The sequence below is a fragment of the Heptranchias perlo genome, chromosome 23 (genome assembly GCF_035084215.1).
Source record: "Heptranchias perlo isolate sHepPer1 chromosome 23, sHepPer1.hap1, whole genome shotgun sequence".
Taxonomy (NCBI): Eukaryota; Metazoa; Chordata; class Chondrichthyes; order Hexanchiformes; family Hexanchidae; genus Heptranchias; species Heptranchias perlo.
Genome location: NC_090347.1, coordinates 556,950 through 575,732, shown reverse-complemented (window position 1 = coordinate 575,732; position 18,783 = coordinate 556,950). Strand labels below are relative to the sequence as shown.

At 54.1% G+C, this 18,783-nt stretch overlaps 1 protein-coding gene across 1 annotated transcript in view; it reads right to left on the bottom strand.

Annotated features, from left to right (window-relative positions):
• rnf157 (ring finger protein 157) overlaps nt 1-18,783 on the bottom strand; it is a 96,463-nt gene that overhangs the window by 31,173 nt on the left and 46,507 nt on the right. Inside the window, exons 13-14 of the mRNA XM_068003783.1 lie at nt 2,021-2,129; nt 674-785 (exon numbers count right to left, since the gene is read on the bottom strand). Of these exons, the coding sequence (XP_067859884.1) occupies nt 674-785; nt 2,021-2,129 (221 nt within the window). The remainder of the gene's footprint in view (nt 1-673; nt 786-2,020; nt 2,130-18,783) is intronic.

Here is an 18,783-nt window from a genome sequence, read left to right as displayed (position 1 = left end):
GGGAGAGGGAGCGGGAGAGGGAGCGGGAGAGGGAGCGGGAGAGGGAGCGGGGAGAGCGAGAGCGAGAGCGAGAGGGAGCGGGAGAGGGAGCGGGAGAGGGAGAGGGAGCGGGAGCGCGAGAGGGAGAGGGAGAGGGAGAGGGAGAACGAGAGGGAGAGGGAGCGGGAGAGGGAGCGGGAGAGGGAGCGGGAGCGGGAGAGGGAGCGGGAGAGGGAGCGGGAGAGGGAGCGGGAGAGGGAGCGGGAGAGGGAGCGGGAGAGGGAGAGCGAGAGTGAGAGCGAGAGCGAGAGGGAGCGGGAGAGGGAGCGGGAGAGGGAGAGGGAGCGGGAGAGGGAGCGGGAGAGGGAGCGGGAGAGGGAGCGGGAGAGGGAGAGCGAGAGCGAGAGGGAGCGGGAGAGGGAGCGGGAGAGGGAGAGGGAGCGGGAGCGCGAGAGGGAGAGGGAGCGGGAGAGGGAGAGGGAGCGGGAGGCTCCGTCGACTGAGCATCGAAGGACTCAGCAACGACAGAGATCGTGGATCCTCACTGGCTGCATTCCCCAGAAGTGCCACATTCCCTGGATAATGTGTGTTTCATGTTTCCTGGATACAGCAGGGTTCTCGATATGTTACAATTCCCGTGTCCCAGATGTGGAATGTTGTAGTTCGGAGTGTGCTCGGAGTTTCCGATGATTACCTTCAGGTGATGTGATGGTGGAGGAGAGTGGGGTTCCTGTGTACGAGGACTGGTCGACAGCACCAGACGATGAGAGGGTCAGATTGTCACTCTCTGGTGTCACACCACAATCCTGAGGAACAAGAGCTCAGATCAGGGAAGGTGCCATGAATTAAAACTCTGACACGAACACACACCAAACCTCGCCCCTCAACCCTCGACACTCGCCCCTCGACACTCGCCCCTCGACACTCGCCCCTCGCCCCTCGCCCCTCGCCCCTCGCCCCTCGCCCCTCGACACTCGCCCCTCGACACTCGCCCCTCGACACTCGCCCCTCGACACTCGCCCCTCGACACTCGCCCCTCGACACTCGCCCCTCGACACTCGCCCCTCGACACTCGCCCCTCGACACTCGCCCCTCGACACTCGCCCCTCGACACTCGCCCCTCGACACTCGCCCCTCGACACTCGCCCCTCGACACTCGCCCCTCGACACTCGCCCCTCGACACTCGCCCCTCGACACTCGCCCCTCGACACTCGCCCCTCGACACTCGCCCCTCGACACTCGCCCCTCGACACTCGCCCCTCGACACTCGCGCCTCGACACTCGCGCCTCGACACTCGCGCCTCGACACTCGCGCCTCGACGCTCGCGCCTCGACGCTCGCCCCTCGACGCTCGCCCCTCGACGCTCGCCCCTCGACGCTCGCCCCTCGACGCTCGCCCCTCGACGCTCGCCCCTCGACGCTCGCCCCTCGACGCTCGCCCCTCGACGCTCGCCCCTCGACGCTCGCCCCTCGACGCTCGCCCCTCGACGCTCGCCCCTCGACGCTCGCCCCTCGACGCTCGCCCCTCGACGCTCGCCCTCGACGCTCGCCCCTCGACGCTCGCCCCTCGACGCTCGCCCCTCGACGCTCGCCCCTCGACGCTCGCCCCTCGACGCTCGCCCCTCGACGCTCGCCCCTCGACGCTCGCCCCTCGACGCTCGCCCCTCGACGCTCGCCCCTCGACGCTCGCCCCTCGACGCTCGCCCCTCAACGCTCGCCCCTCAACGCTCGCCCCTAAACGCTCGCCCCTAAACGCTCGCCCCTAAACGCTCGCGCCTAAACGCTCGCCCCTCAACGCTCGCCCCTCAACGCTCGCCCCTCAACGCTCGCCCCTAAACGCTCGCCCCTAAACGCTCGCCCCTAAACGCTCGCCCCTAAACACTCGCACCGAAAGTTCAGACCTAAACACTCGCGCCTAACCTCACATCTGAACACATGCAGCTACACACGCACACACACCTCAGAGGGTCCTCATTATATCCCCGGGGTCAGAGGTTCAGGTAATCAAATAAAACTGACCCAAGTTTTTAGGGGCAGTACCTCAACTTCCTGATTGGACGGTTTTCTCGAGGACACTCGGACCCCCCCCTCGCTGAAGGATTTCTCCTCATCTTCCTCATGAAGAATGGAGGAGTTCTGTGAGAGAGACCTTGAAGGAAAGAGTGAACCTGTCAACACACAGAGTGTAACAGAGAGACACAGAGTGACACACAGAGAGATACACAGAGAGACAAACACAGAGACAGAGTGAAACGCAGAGAGCAACACAGAGAGCGACAGAGAGATACAGGGTATCACAGAGAGACACACAGAGAGAGACACAGAGAGAGACACAGAGAGAGACACAGAGAGACACAGAGAGAGAGACACAGAGAGAGAGACACAGAGAGAGAGACACAGAGAGAGAGACACAGAGAGAGAGACACAGAGAGAGAGACACACAGAGAGAGACACACAGAGAGAGACACACAGAGAGTGTTTTTTTTATTCGTTCATGGGATGTGGGCGTCGCTGGCGAGGCCAGCATTTATTGCCCATCCCTAATTGCCCTTGAGAAGGTGGTGGTGAGCCGCCTTCTTGAACCGCTGCAGTCCGTGTGGTGAAGGTTCTCCCACAGTGCTGTTAGGAAGGGAGTTCCAGGATTTTGACCCAGTGACGATGAAGGAACGGCGATATATTTCCAAGTCGGGATGGTGTGTGACTTGGAGGGGAACGTGCAGGTGGTGTTGTTCCCATGTGCCTGCTGCCCTTGTCCTTCTAGGTGGTAGAGGTCGTGGGTTTGGGAGGTGCTGTTGAAGAAGCCTTGGCGAGTTGCTGCAGTGCATCCTGTGGATGGTGCACACTGCAGCCACAGTGCGCCGGTGGTGAAGGGAGTGAATGTTTAGGGTGGTGGATGGGGTGCCAATCAAGCGGGCTGCTTTATCCTGGATGGTGTCGAGCTTCTTGAGTGTTGTTGGAGCTGCACTCATCCAGGCAAGTGGAGAGTATTCCATCACACTCCTGACTTGTGCCTTGTAGATGGTGGAAAGGCTTTGGGGAGTCAGGAGGTGAGTCACTCGCCGCAGAATACCCAGCCTCTGACCTGCTCTTGCAGCCACAGTATTTATGTGGCTGGCTCAGTTCAGTTTCTGGTCAATGGTGACCCCCAGGATGTTGATGGTGGGGGATTCGGCGACGGTAATGCCGTTGAATGTCAAGGGGAGGTGGTTAGACTCTCTCTTGTTGGAGATGGTCATTGCCTGGCACTTATCTGGGGCGAATGTTACTTGCGTCTTATCAGCCCAAGCCTGGATGTTGTCCAGGTCTTGCTGCATGCGGGCTCGGACTGCTTCATTATTTGAGGGGTTGCGAATGGAACTGAACACTGTGCAATCATCAGCGAACATCCCCATTTCTGACCTTATGATGGAGGGAAGGTCATAGAGTCATCGAGTTATACAGCACGGATAGAGGCCCTTCGGCCCATCGTGTCCGCACCGGCCATCAAGCCCTGTCTACTCTAATCCCATATTCCAGCATTTGGTCCGTAGCCTTGTATGCTATGGCATTTCAAGTGCTCATCCAAATGCTTCTTGAATGTTGTGAGGGTTCCTGCCTCCACAACCCTTTCAGACAGTGAGTTCCAGACTCCAACCACCCTCTGGGTGAAAAAGTTCTTTCTCAAATCCCCTCTAAACCTCCCACCTTTTACCTTGAATCTATGTCCCCTTGTTATAGAACCCTCAACGAAGGGAAAAAGCTCCTTAGTATCCATCCTATCTGTGCCCCTCATAATTTTGTACACCTCAATCATGTCCCCCCTCAGCCTCCTCTGCTCCAAGGAAAACAAACCCAATCTTCCCAGTCTCTCTTCATAGCTGAAGCGCTCCAGCCCTGGTAACATCCTGGTGAATCTCCTCTGCACCCTCTCCAAAGCGATCACATCCTTCCTGTAGTGTGGCGACCAGAACTGCACACAGTACTCCAGCTGTGGCCTAACCAGTGTTTTATACAGCTCCATCATAACCTCCTTGCTCTTATATTCTATGCCTCGGCTAATAAAGGCAAGTATCCCATATGCCTTCTTTACCACCTTATCTACCTGTTCCGCCGCCTTCAGGGATCTGTGAACTTGCACACCAAGATCCCTCTGACCCTCTGTCTTGCCTAGGGTCCTCCCATTCATTGTGTATTCCCTTGCCTTGTTAGTCCCTCCAAAGTGCATCACCTCGCACTTTTCCGGGTTAAATTCCATTTGCCACTGTTCCGCCCATCTGACCAACCCATCTATATCGTCCTGCAGACTGAGGCTATCCTCCTCGCTATTTACCACCCTACCAATCTTTGTATCATCAGCGAACTTACTGATCATACCTTTTACATTCATATCCAAGTCATTAATGTAGACCACAAACAGCAAGGGCCCCAGCACCGATCCCTGTGGTACCCCACTGGCCACAGGCTTCCAGTCACAAAAACAACCTTCGACCATCACCCTCTGCCTTCTGCCACTAAGCCAGTTTTGTATCCAAAGTGCCAAGGCACCCTGGATTCCATGGGCTCGTACCTTCTTGACCAGTCTCCTGTGGGGGACTTTATCGAAGGCCTTACTGAAATCCATGTATACCACATCCACTGCGTTACCCTCATCCACACGCCTAGTCACCCCCTCAAAAAATTCAATCAAATTAGTCAGACATGATCTTCCCTTGACAAAGCCATGTTGACTATCCCTGATTAATCCTTGCTTCTCCAAGTGGAGACTAATTTTGTCCTTCAGAATTTTTTCCAATAATTTTCCTACCACTGATGTTAGGCTCACTGGCCTGTAGTTCCCCGGTTTTTCCCTACTCCCCTTCTTGAATAATGGTATTACATTAGCGGTTCTCCAGTCCTCTGGCACATCCCCTGTGGCCAGAGAGGTTCTGAATATATGTGTCAGAGCCCCCGCAATCTCCTCCTTTGCCTCACACAGTATTGATGAAGCAGCTGAAGATGGTTGGGCCTAGGACACTGCCCTGAGGAACTCCTGCAGCAATGTCCTGGGGCTGAGATGATTGGCCTCCAACAACCACTACCATCTTCCTTTGTGCTAGGTATGACTCCAGCCACTGGAGAGTTTTCCCTCTGATTCCCATTGACTTCAATTTTATTAGGGCTCCTTGGTGCCACACTCGGTCAAATGCTGCCTTGATGTCAAGGGCAGTCACTCTCACCTCACCTCTGGAATTCAGCTCTTTTGTCCATGTTTGGACCAAGGCTGTAATGAGGTCTGGAGCAGAGTGGTCCTGGCGGAACCCAAACTGAGCATCAGTGAGCAGGTTATTGGTGAGTAAGTGCCGCTTGATAGCACTGTCGACGACACCTTCCATCACTTTGCTGATGATTGAGAGTAGACTGATGGGGCGGTAATTGGCCGGAGAAACACACAGAGTATAACAGAGAGTGTAACAGAGAGAGACACAGAGAGTGTAACAGAGAGAGACACAGAGTGTAACAGAGAGAGACACAGAGTGTAACAGAGTGACACAAAGAGGAGACATATAAATTTGCCAGAAAAAGCAGCAAGCCTGAGGATTGGGAGCAGTTCAGAATTCAGCAAAGGAGGACAAAGAGATTGATTAAGAGGGGAAAAATAGAGTATGAGAGTAAACTAGCAGGGAACATAAAAACTGACTGTAAAAGCTTCTATAAATATATCAAGAGAAAAAGATTAGTGAAGACAAATGTAGGTCCCTTACAGTCAGAAATGGGGGAAATTATAATGGGGAACAAAGAAATGGCAGAACAATTAAACACATACTTTGGTTCTGTCTTCACAAAGGAGGACACAAATAACCTGCCAGAAATGTTAGGGAACCAAGGGTCTAGTGAGAGGGAGGAACTGAAGGAAACCAGTATTAGTAAAAGAAATAGTGCTAGGGAAATTAATGAGGCTAAAGGCTGACAAATCCCCAGGACCTGATAATCTACATCCCAGAGTACTAAAGGAAGTGGCCCTGGAAATAGTGGATGCATTGGTGATCATCTTCCAAAATTCTATAGACTCTGGAACAGTTCCTACAGATTGGAGGGTGGCAAATGTAACCCCACTATTTAAAAAAGGAGGGAGAGAAAAAACAGGGAATTACAGACCAGTTAGCCTAACATCAGTAGTGGGGAAAATGCTAGCGTCTATTATAAAAGATGTGATAACAGAACACTTGGAGGGCATTAATGGGATTGGACAAAGTCAGCATGGGTTTATGAAAGGGAAATCATGCTTAACAAATCTACTGGAGTTTTTTGAGGATGTAACTAGTAGAATAGATAGGGGAGAACCAGTGGATGTGGTGTATTTGGATTTTCAGAAGGCTTTTGATAAGGTCCCACACAAGAGGTTAGTGTGCAAATTTAAAGCACATGGGATCGGGGGGAATATACTGGCATGGATTGAGAATTGGTTAACAGACAGGAAACAGAGAGTAGGAATAAACGGGTCTTTTTCCGGGTGGCAGGCAGTGACTAGTGGGGTACTGCAGGGATCAGTGCTTGGGCCCCAGCTATTCACAATATATATCAATGATTTGGATGAGGGAACTAAATGCAACATTTCCAAGTTTGCAGACGACACAAAGCTGGGGTGGAATGTGAGCTGTGAGGAGGATGCAAAGAGGCTCCAATGTGATTTAGACAAGTTGGGTGAGTGGGAAAGAACATGGCAGATGCAGTATAATGTGGATAAATGTGAGGTTATCCACTTTGGTTGTAAAAACAGAAAGGCAGATTATTATCTGAATGGTGATAGATTGGGAAAAGGGGAGGTGCAACGAGACCTGGGTGTCCTTGTACACCAGTCACTGAAAACGAGCATTCAGGTGCAGCAAGCAGTTAGGAAGGCGAATGGTATGTTGGCCTTCATTGCAAGAGAATTTGAGTACTGGAGCAGGGATGTCTTACTGCAGTTATACAGGGCCTTGGTGAGACCACATCTGGAGTATTGTGTGCAGTTTTGGTCTCCTTATCTGAGGAAGGATGTCCTTGCCATGGAGGGAGTGCAACAAAGGTTTACCAGACTGATTCCTGGGATGGCAGGACTGACGTATGAGGAGAGATTGGGTCGACTAGGCCTATATTCACTGGAGTTTAGAAGAATGAGAGGTGATCTCATCAAAACATATAAAATTCTAACAGGACTAGACAGACTAGATGCAGGGAGGATGTTCCCGATGGCTGGGGAGTCCAGAACCAGGGGTCACAGTCTCAGGATACGGGGTCTGCCATTTAGAACCGAGATGAGGAGAAATTTCTTCACTCAGAGGGTGGTGAACCTGTGGAATTCTCTACCACAGAAGGCAGTGGAGGCCAAGTCATTAGATGTATTCAAGAAGGGGATAGATATATTTCTCAATGCTAAAGGGATCAAGGGATATGGGGAAAAAGCGGGAACAGGGTACTGAGTTAGACGATCAGCCAAGATCATTTGAATGGCGGAGCAGGCCCGAAGGGCCGAATGGCCTATTCTTGCTCCTATTTTCTATGATTCTATGAACAGGGTGTAACAGAGCGACACACACACACACACAGCGACACACACACACAGCGACACACACACACAGCGACACACACACACAGCGACACACACACACAGCGACACACACACACAGCGACACACACACACAGCGACACACACACACAGCGACACACACACAGCGACACACACACACAGCGACACACACACACAGCGACACACACACACAGCGACACACACACAGCGACACACACACACAGCGACACACACACACAGCGACACACACACACAGCGACACACACACACAGCGACACACACACACAGCGACACACACACACAGCGACACACACACACAGCGACACACACACACAGCGACACACACACACAGCGACACACACACACAGCGACACACACACACAGCGACACACACACAGCGACACACACACACAGCGACACACACACACAGCGACACACACACACAGCGACACACACACACAGCGACACACACACAGCGACACACACACACAGCGACACACACACACAGCGACACACACACACAGCGACACACACACACAGCGACACACACACACAGCGACACACACACACAGCGACACACACACACAGCGACACACACACACAGCGACACACACACACAGCGACACACACACACAGACACACACACACACACAGCGACACACACACAGCGACACACACACAGCGACACACACACACACAGCGACACACACACACACAGCGACACACACACAGAGAGCGACACACACACAGAGAGCGACACACACACAGAGAGCGACACACACACACACACACAGAGCGACACACACACACACACAGAGCGACACACACACACACAGAGCGACACACACACACAGAGCGACACACACACACAGTGCGACACACACACACACAGAGCGACACACACACACAGAGCGACACACACACACAGTGCGACACACACACACACAGCGACACACACACACAGCGACACACACACACAGCGACACACACACACAGCGACACACACACACAGCGACACACACACACAGCGACACACACACACAGCGACACACACACACACAGCGACACACACACAGCGACACACACACAGCGACACACACACACACAGCGACACACACACACACAGCGACACACACACACACAGCGACACACACACACACAGCGACACACACACAGAGAGCGACACACACACAGAGAGCGACACACACACAGAGAGCGACACACACACACACACACAGAGCGACACACACACACACACACAGAGCGACACACACACACACACAGAGCGACACACACACACACAGAGCGACACACACACACACAGAGCGACACACACACACAGAGCGACACACACACACAGTGCGACACACACACACACAGAGCGACACACACACACAGAGCGACACACACACACAGTGCGACACACACACACACAGAGCGACACACACACACACAGAGCGACACACACACACAGTGCGACACACACACACAGAGCGACACACACACACAGAGCGACACACACACACACACAGAGCGACACACACACACACACACACAGAGCGACACACACACACACACAGAGCGACACACACACACACACACAGAGCGACACACACACACACAGAGCGACACACACACACAGAGCGACACACACACACAGAGCGACACACACACACAGAGCGACACACACACACACAGAGCGACACACACACACACACACAGAGCGACACACACACACACACAGAGCGACACACACACAGAGCGACACACACACACAGAGCGACACACACACACAGAGCGACACACACAGCGACACACACACAGCGACACACACACAGCGACACACACACACAGCGACACACACACACAGCGACACACACACACAGCGACACACACACACAGCGACACACACACACAGCGACACACACACAGCGACACACACACAGCGACACACACACAGCGACACACACACAGCGACACACACACAGCGACACACACACAGCGACACACACACAGCGACACACACACACAGCGACACACACACACAGCGACACACACACACAGAGCGACACACACACACAGAGCGACACACACACACAGAGCGACACACACACACAGAGCGACACACACACACACAGAGCGACACACACACACACAGAGCGACACACACACACAGAGCGACACACACACACAGAGCGACACACACACACAGAGCGACACACACACACAGAGCGACACACACACACAGAGCGACACACACACACAGAGCGACACACACACACAGAGCGACACACACACAGAGCGACACACACGCAGCGACACACACGCAGCGACACACACACACAGCGACACACACACACAGCGACACACACACAGCGACACACACACACAGCGACACACACACACAGCGACACACACACACAGCGACACACACACACAGAGCGACACACACACACACACAGCGACACACACACACACAGCGACACACACACACAGCGACACACACACACAGAGCGACACACACACACAGAGCGACACACACACACAGCGACACACACACACACAGAGCGACACACACACACACAGCGACACACACACACACACAGCGACACACACACACACAGCGACACACACACACAGCGACACACACACACACAGCGACACACACACACACAGCGACACACACACAGAGCGACACACACACAGAGCGACACACACACAGAGCGACACACACACAGAGCGACACACACACAGAGCGACACACACACAGAGCGACACACACACAGAGCGACACACACACAGAGCGACACACACACAGAGCGACACACACACAGAGCGACACACACACACACAGAGCGACACACACACACACAGAGCGACACACACACACAGAGCGACACACACACACACAGAGCGACACACACACAGAGCGACACACACACAGAGCGACACACACACAGAGCGACACACACACAGAGCGACACACACACAGAGCGACACACACACAGAGCGACACACACACAGAGCGACACACACACAGAGCGACACACACACACACAGAGCGCGACACACACACACACAGAGCGCGACACACACACACACAGAGCGCGACACACACACACACAGAGCGCGACACACACACACACAGAGCGCGACACACACACACAGAGCGACACACACACACACAGAGCGACACACACACACACAGAGCGACACACACACACACAGAGCGACACACACACAGAGCGACACACACACAGAGCGACACACACACAGAGCGACACACACACAGAGCGCGACACACACACACACAGAGCGCGACACACACACACACAGAGCGCGACACACACACACACAGAGCGCGACACACACACACAGAGCGACACACACACACACAGAGCGACACACACACACACAGAGCGACACACACACACACAGAGCGACACACACACACAGAGCGACACACACACACACAGAGCGACACACACACAGAGCGACACACACACACACAGAGCGACACACACACACAGCGACACACACACACAGCGACACACACACACAGCGACACACACACACAGCGACACACACACACAGCGACACACACACACACAGAGCGACACACACACACACAGAGCGACACACACACACACAGCGACACACACACACACAGCGACACACACACACACAGCGACACACACACACACAGCGACACACACACACACAGCGACACACACACACAGAGCGACACACACACAGAGCGACACACACACAGAGCGACACACACACAGAGCGACACACACACAGAGCGACACACACACAGAGCGACACACACACAGAGCGACACACACAGAGCGACACACACACAGAGCGCGACACACACACAGAGCGCGACACACACACACACAGAGCGCGACACACACACACACAGAGCGCGACACACACACACACAGAGCGCGACACACACACACACAGAGCGCGACACACACACACACAGAGCGCGACACACACACACACAGAGCGCGACACACACACACACAGAGCGCGACACACACACACACAGAGCGCGACACACACACACAGAGCGACACACACACACAGAGCGACACACACACACACACAGAGCGACACACACACACACAGAGCGACACACACACACACAGAGCGACACACACACACACAGAGCGACACACACACACACACACACAGCGACACACACACACACAGAGCGACACACACACACAGAGCGACACACACACACACAGAGCGACACACACACACACAGAGCGACACACACACACACACACAGAGCGACACACACACACACAGAGCGACACACACACACACAGAGCGACACACACACACACACACACACACACACAGAGCGACACACACACACACACACACACACACACACAGAGCGACACACACACACACAGAGCGACACACACACACAGAGCGACACACACACACAGAGCGACACACACACACAGAGCGACACACACACAGAGCGACACACACACAGAGCGACACACACACACAGAGCGACACACACACACAGAGCGACACACACACACAGAGCGACACACACACAGAGCGACACACACACAGAGCGACACACACACAGAGCGACACACACACAGAGCGACACACACACAGAGCGACACACACACAGAGCGACACACACACAGAGCGACACACACACAGAGCGACACACACACACAGAGCGACACACACACACACAGAGCGACACACACACACACAGAGCGACACACACACACACAGAGCGACACACACACACACAGAGCGACACACACACACACAGAGCGACACACACACACACAGAGCGACACACACACACACAGAGCGACACACACACACACACACACACACACAGAGCGACACACACACACACAGAGCGACACACACACACACAGAGCGACACACACACACAGAGCGACACACACACACAGAGCGACACACACACACAGAGCGACACACACACACAGAGCGACACACACACACAGAGCGACACACACACACAGAGCGACACACACACACAGAGCGACACACACGCAGCGACACACACGCAGCGACACACACACACAGCGACACACACACACAGCGACACACACACACAGAGCGACACACACACACACAGCGACACACACACACACAGCGACACACACACACAGCGACACACACACACAGAGCGACACACACACACAGAGCGACACACACACACAGCGACACACACACACACACAGAGCGACACACACACACACAGCGACACACACACACACACAGCGACACACACACACAGCGACACACACACACACAGCGACACACACACACACAGCGACACACACACAGAGCGACACACACACAGAGCGACACACACACAGAGCGACACACACACAGAGCGACACACACACAGAGCGACACACACACAGAGCGACACACACACAGAGCGACACACACACAGAGCGACACACACACAGAGCGACACACACACAGAGCGCGACACACACACACACAGAGCGCGACACACACACACACAGAGCGCGACACACACACACACAGAGCGCGACACACACACACACAGAGCGCGACACACACACACACAGAGCGACACACACACACACAGAGCGACACACACACACAGAGCGACACACACACACACAGAGCGACACACACACAGAGCGACACACACACACACAGAGCGACACACACACACAGCGACACACACACACAGCGACACACACACACAGCGACACACACACACAGCGACACACACACACAGCGACACACACACACAGCGACACACACACACAGCGACACACACACACACAGAGCGACACACACACACACAGCGACACACACACACACAGCGACACACACACACACAGCGACACACACACACACAGCGACACACACACACACACAGCGACACACACACACAGCGACACACACACACACAGCGACACACACACAGAGCGACACACACACACACACAGCGACACACACACACACAGCGACACACACACACACAGCGACACACACACACACACAGCGACACACACACACAGCGACACACACACACACACAGCGACACACACACAGAGCGACACACACACAGAGCGACACACACACAGAGCGACACACACACAGAGCGACACACACACAGAGCGACACACACACAGAGCGACACACACACAGAGCGACACACACACAGAGCGCGACACACACACAGAGCGCGACACACACACAGAGCGCGACACACACACAGAGCGCGACACACACACAGAGCGCGACACACACACAGAGCGCGACACACACACACACAGAGCGCGACACACACACACAGAGCGCGACACACACACACACAGAGCGCGACACACACACACACACAGAGCGCGACACACACACACACAGAGCGCGACACACACACACACAGAGCGCGACACACACACACACAGAGCGCGACACACACACACACAGAGCGCGACACACACACACACAGAGCGCGACACACACACACAGAGCGACACACACACACAGAGCGACACACACACACACACAGAGCGACACACACACACACAGAGCGACACACACACACACAGAGCGACACACACACACACACACACAGCGACACACACACACACAGAGCGACACACACACACACACACAGCGACACACACACACACAGAGCGACACACACACACAGAGCGACACACACACACACAGAGCGACACACACACACACAGAGCGACACACACACACACACACAGAGCGACACACACACACACAGAGCGACACACACACACACACACACACACAGAGCGACACACACACACACACACACACACACACACACAGAGCGACACACACACACACAGAGCGACACACACACACAGCGACACACACACACAGAGCGACACACACACACAGAGCGACACACACACACAGAGCGACACACACACACAGAGCGACACACACACACAGAGCGACACACACACACAGAGCGACACACACGCAGCGACACACACGCAGCGACACACACACACAGCGACACACACACACAGCGACACACACACACAGCGACACACACACACAGCGACACACACACACAGCGACACACACACACAGCGACACACACACAGAGCGACACACACACAGAGCGACACACACACACACAGCGACACACACACACACAGCGACACACACACACAGCGACACACACACACAGAGCGACACACACACACACAGCGACACACACACACACACAGCGACACACACACACACAGCGACACACACACACAGCGACACACACACACACAGCGACACACACACACACAGCGACACACACACACACAGCGACACACACACAGAGCGACACACACACAGAGCGACACACACACAGAGCGACACACACACAGAGCGACACACACACAGAGCGACACACACACAGAGCGACACACACACAGAGCGACACACACACAGAGCGACACACACACAGAGCGACACACACACAGAGCGACACACACACAGAGCGACACACACACAGAGCGACACACACACAGAGCGACACACACACAGAGCGACACACACACAGAGCGACACACACACACACAGAGCGACACACACACACACAGAGCGACACACACACACACAGAGCGACACACACACACAGAGCGACACACACACACAGAGCGACACACACACAGAGCGACACACACACAGAGCGACACACACACAGAGCGACACACACACAGAGCGACACACACACAGAGCGACACACACACAGAGCGACACACACACACACAGAGCGCGACACACACACACACAGAGCGCGACACACACACACACAGAGCGCGACACACACACACACAGAGCGCGACACACACACACACAGAGCGCGACACACACACACAGAGCGACACACACACACACAGAGCGACACACACACACACAGAGCGACACACACACACACAGAGCGACACACACACAGAGCGACACACACACAGAGCGACACACACACAGAGCGACACACACACAGAGCGACACACACACACACAGAGCGCGACACACACACACACAGAGCGCGACACACACACACACAGAGCGCGACACACACACACACAGAGCGCGACACACACACACACAGAGCGCGACACACACACACACAGAGCGCGACACACACACACAGAGCGACACACACACACACAGAGCGACACACACACACACAGAGCGACACACACACACACAGAGCGACACACACACACAGAGCGACACACACACACACAGAGCGACACACACACACACAGAGCGACACACACACAGAGCGACACACACACACAGAGCGACACACACACACAGCGACACACACACACAGCGACACACACACACAGCGACACACACACACAGCGACACACACACACAGCGACACACACACACAGCGACACACACACACACAGCGACACACACACACACAGCGACACACACACACACAGCGACACACACACACACACAGCGACACACACACACACAGCGACACACACACACACAGCGACACACACACAGAGCGACACACACACAGAGCGACACACACACAGAGCGACACACACAGAGCGACACACACACAGAGCGCGACACACACACAGAGCGCGACACACACACACACAGAGCGCGACACACACACACAGAGCGCGACACACACACACACAGAGCGCGACACACACACACACAGAGCGCGACACACACACACACAGAGCGCGACACACACACACACAGAGCGTGACACACACACACACAGAGCGCGACACACACACACACAGAGCGCGACACACACACACACAGAGCGCGACACACACACACAGAGCGACACACACACACAGAGCGACACACACACACACACAGAGCGACACACACACACACAGAGCGACACACACACACACAGAGCGACACACACACACACAGCGACACACACACACACAGAGCGACACACACACACAGAGCGACACACACACACACAGAGCGACACACACACACACAGAGCGACACACACACAGAGCGACACACACACACACAGAGCGACACACACACACACACACACACACACACACACAGAGCGACACACACACACACACACACACACAGCGACACACACACACACAGAGCGACACACACACACACAGAGCGACACACACACACAGAGCGACACACACACACAGAGCGACACACACACACAGAGCGACACACACACACAGAGCGACACACACACACAGAGCGACACACACACACAGAGCGACACACACACACAGAGCGACACACACACACAGAGCGACACACACACACAGCGACACACACACAGCGACACACACACAGCGACACACACACACACAGAGCGACACACACACACAGAGCGACACACACACACAGAGCGACACACACACAGAGCGACACACACACAGAGCGACACACACACAGAGCGACACACACACAGAGCGACACACACACACAGAGCGACACACACACACAGAGCGACACACACACACACAGAGCGACACACACACACACAGAGCGACACACACACACACAGAGCGACACACACACACACAGAGCGACACACACACACACAGAGCGACACACACACACACAGAGCGACACACACACACACAGAGCGACACACACACACACACACACACACAGAGCGACACACACACACACAGAGCGACACACACACACAGAGCGACACACACACACAGAGCGACACACACACACAGAGCGACACACACACACAGAGCGACACACACACACAGAGCGACACACACACACAGAGCGACACACACACACAGAGCGACACACACACAGCGACACACACACACACAGAGCGACACACACACACACAGAGCGACACACACACACAGAGCGACACACACACACACAGAGCGACACACACACACACAGAGCGACACACACACACACAGAGCGACACACACACACACAGAGCGACACACACACACACACACAGAGCGACACACACACACACAGAGCGACACACACACACACAGAGCGACACACACACACACAGAGCGACACACACACACACACAGCGACACACACACACACAGCGACACACACACACACAGCGACACACACACAGCGACACACACACAGCGACACACACACAGCGACACACACACACACAGAGCGACACACACACACACAGAGCCACACACACACACACACACACACACACACAGCGACACACACACAGAATTTTCAGTTAATCAGAGAGAGCCAGCATGGATTTGTGAAAGGTAGGTTGTGCCTGACAAATCTGATTGAATTCTTTGAAGAGGTGACTAAAGTAGTGGACAGGGGAATGTCAATGGATGTTATTTATATGGACTTCCAGAAGGCATTTGATAAGGTCCCACATAAGAGACTGTTAGCTAAGATAGAAGCCCATGGAATCGAGGGAAAAGTACGGACTTGGTTAGGAAATTGGCTGAGCGAAAGGCGACAGAGAGTAGGGATAATGGGTAGGTACTCACATTGGCAGGATGTGACTAGTGGAGTCCCACAGGGATCTGTCTTGGGGCCTCAATTATTCACAATATTTATTAACGACTTAGATGAAGGCATAGAAAGTTTCATATCTAAGTTTGACGATGACACAAAGATTGGTGGCATTGTAAGCAGTGTAGATGAAAACATAAAATTACAAAGGGATATTGATAGATTAGGTGAATGGGCAAAACTGTGGCAAATGGAATTCAATGTAGACAAATGTGAGGTCATCCACTTTGGATCAAAAAAGGATAGAACAGGGTACTTTCTAAATGGTAAAAAGTTAAAAACAGTGGATGTCCAAAGGGACCTAGGGGTTCAGGTACATAGATCATTGAAGTGTCATGAAAATAATCAATAAGGCTAATGGAATGCTGGCCTTTATATCTAGAGGACTGGAGTACAAGGGGGCAGAAGTTATGCTGCAGCTATACAAAACCCTGGTTAGACCGCACCTGGAGCACTATGAGCAGTTCTGGGCACTGCACCTTCGGAAGGACATATTGGCCTTGGAGGGAGTGCAGTGTAGGTTTACTAGAATGATACCCAGACTTCAAGGGTTAATTTACGAGGAGAGATTACACAAATTGGGCTTGTATTCTCTGGAGTTTCGAAGGTTAAGGGGTGATCTGATCGAAGTTTATAAGATATTAAGGGGAACGGATAGGGTGGATAGAGAGAAACTATTTCCGTTGGTTGGGGATTC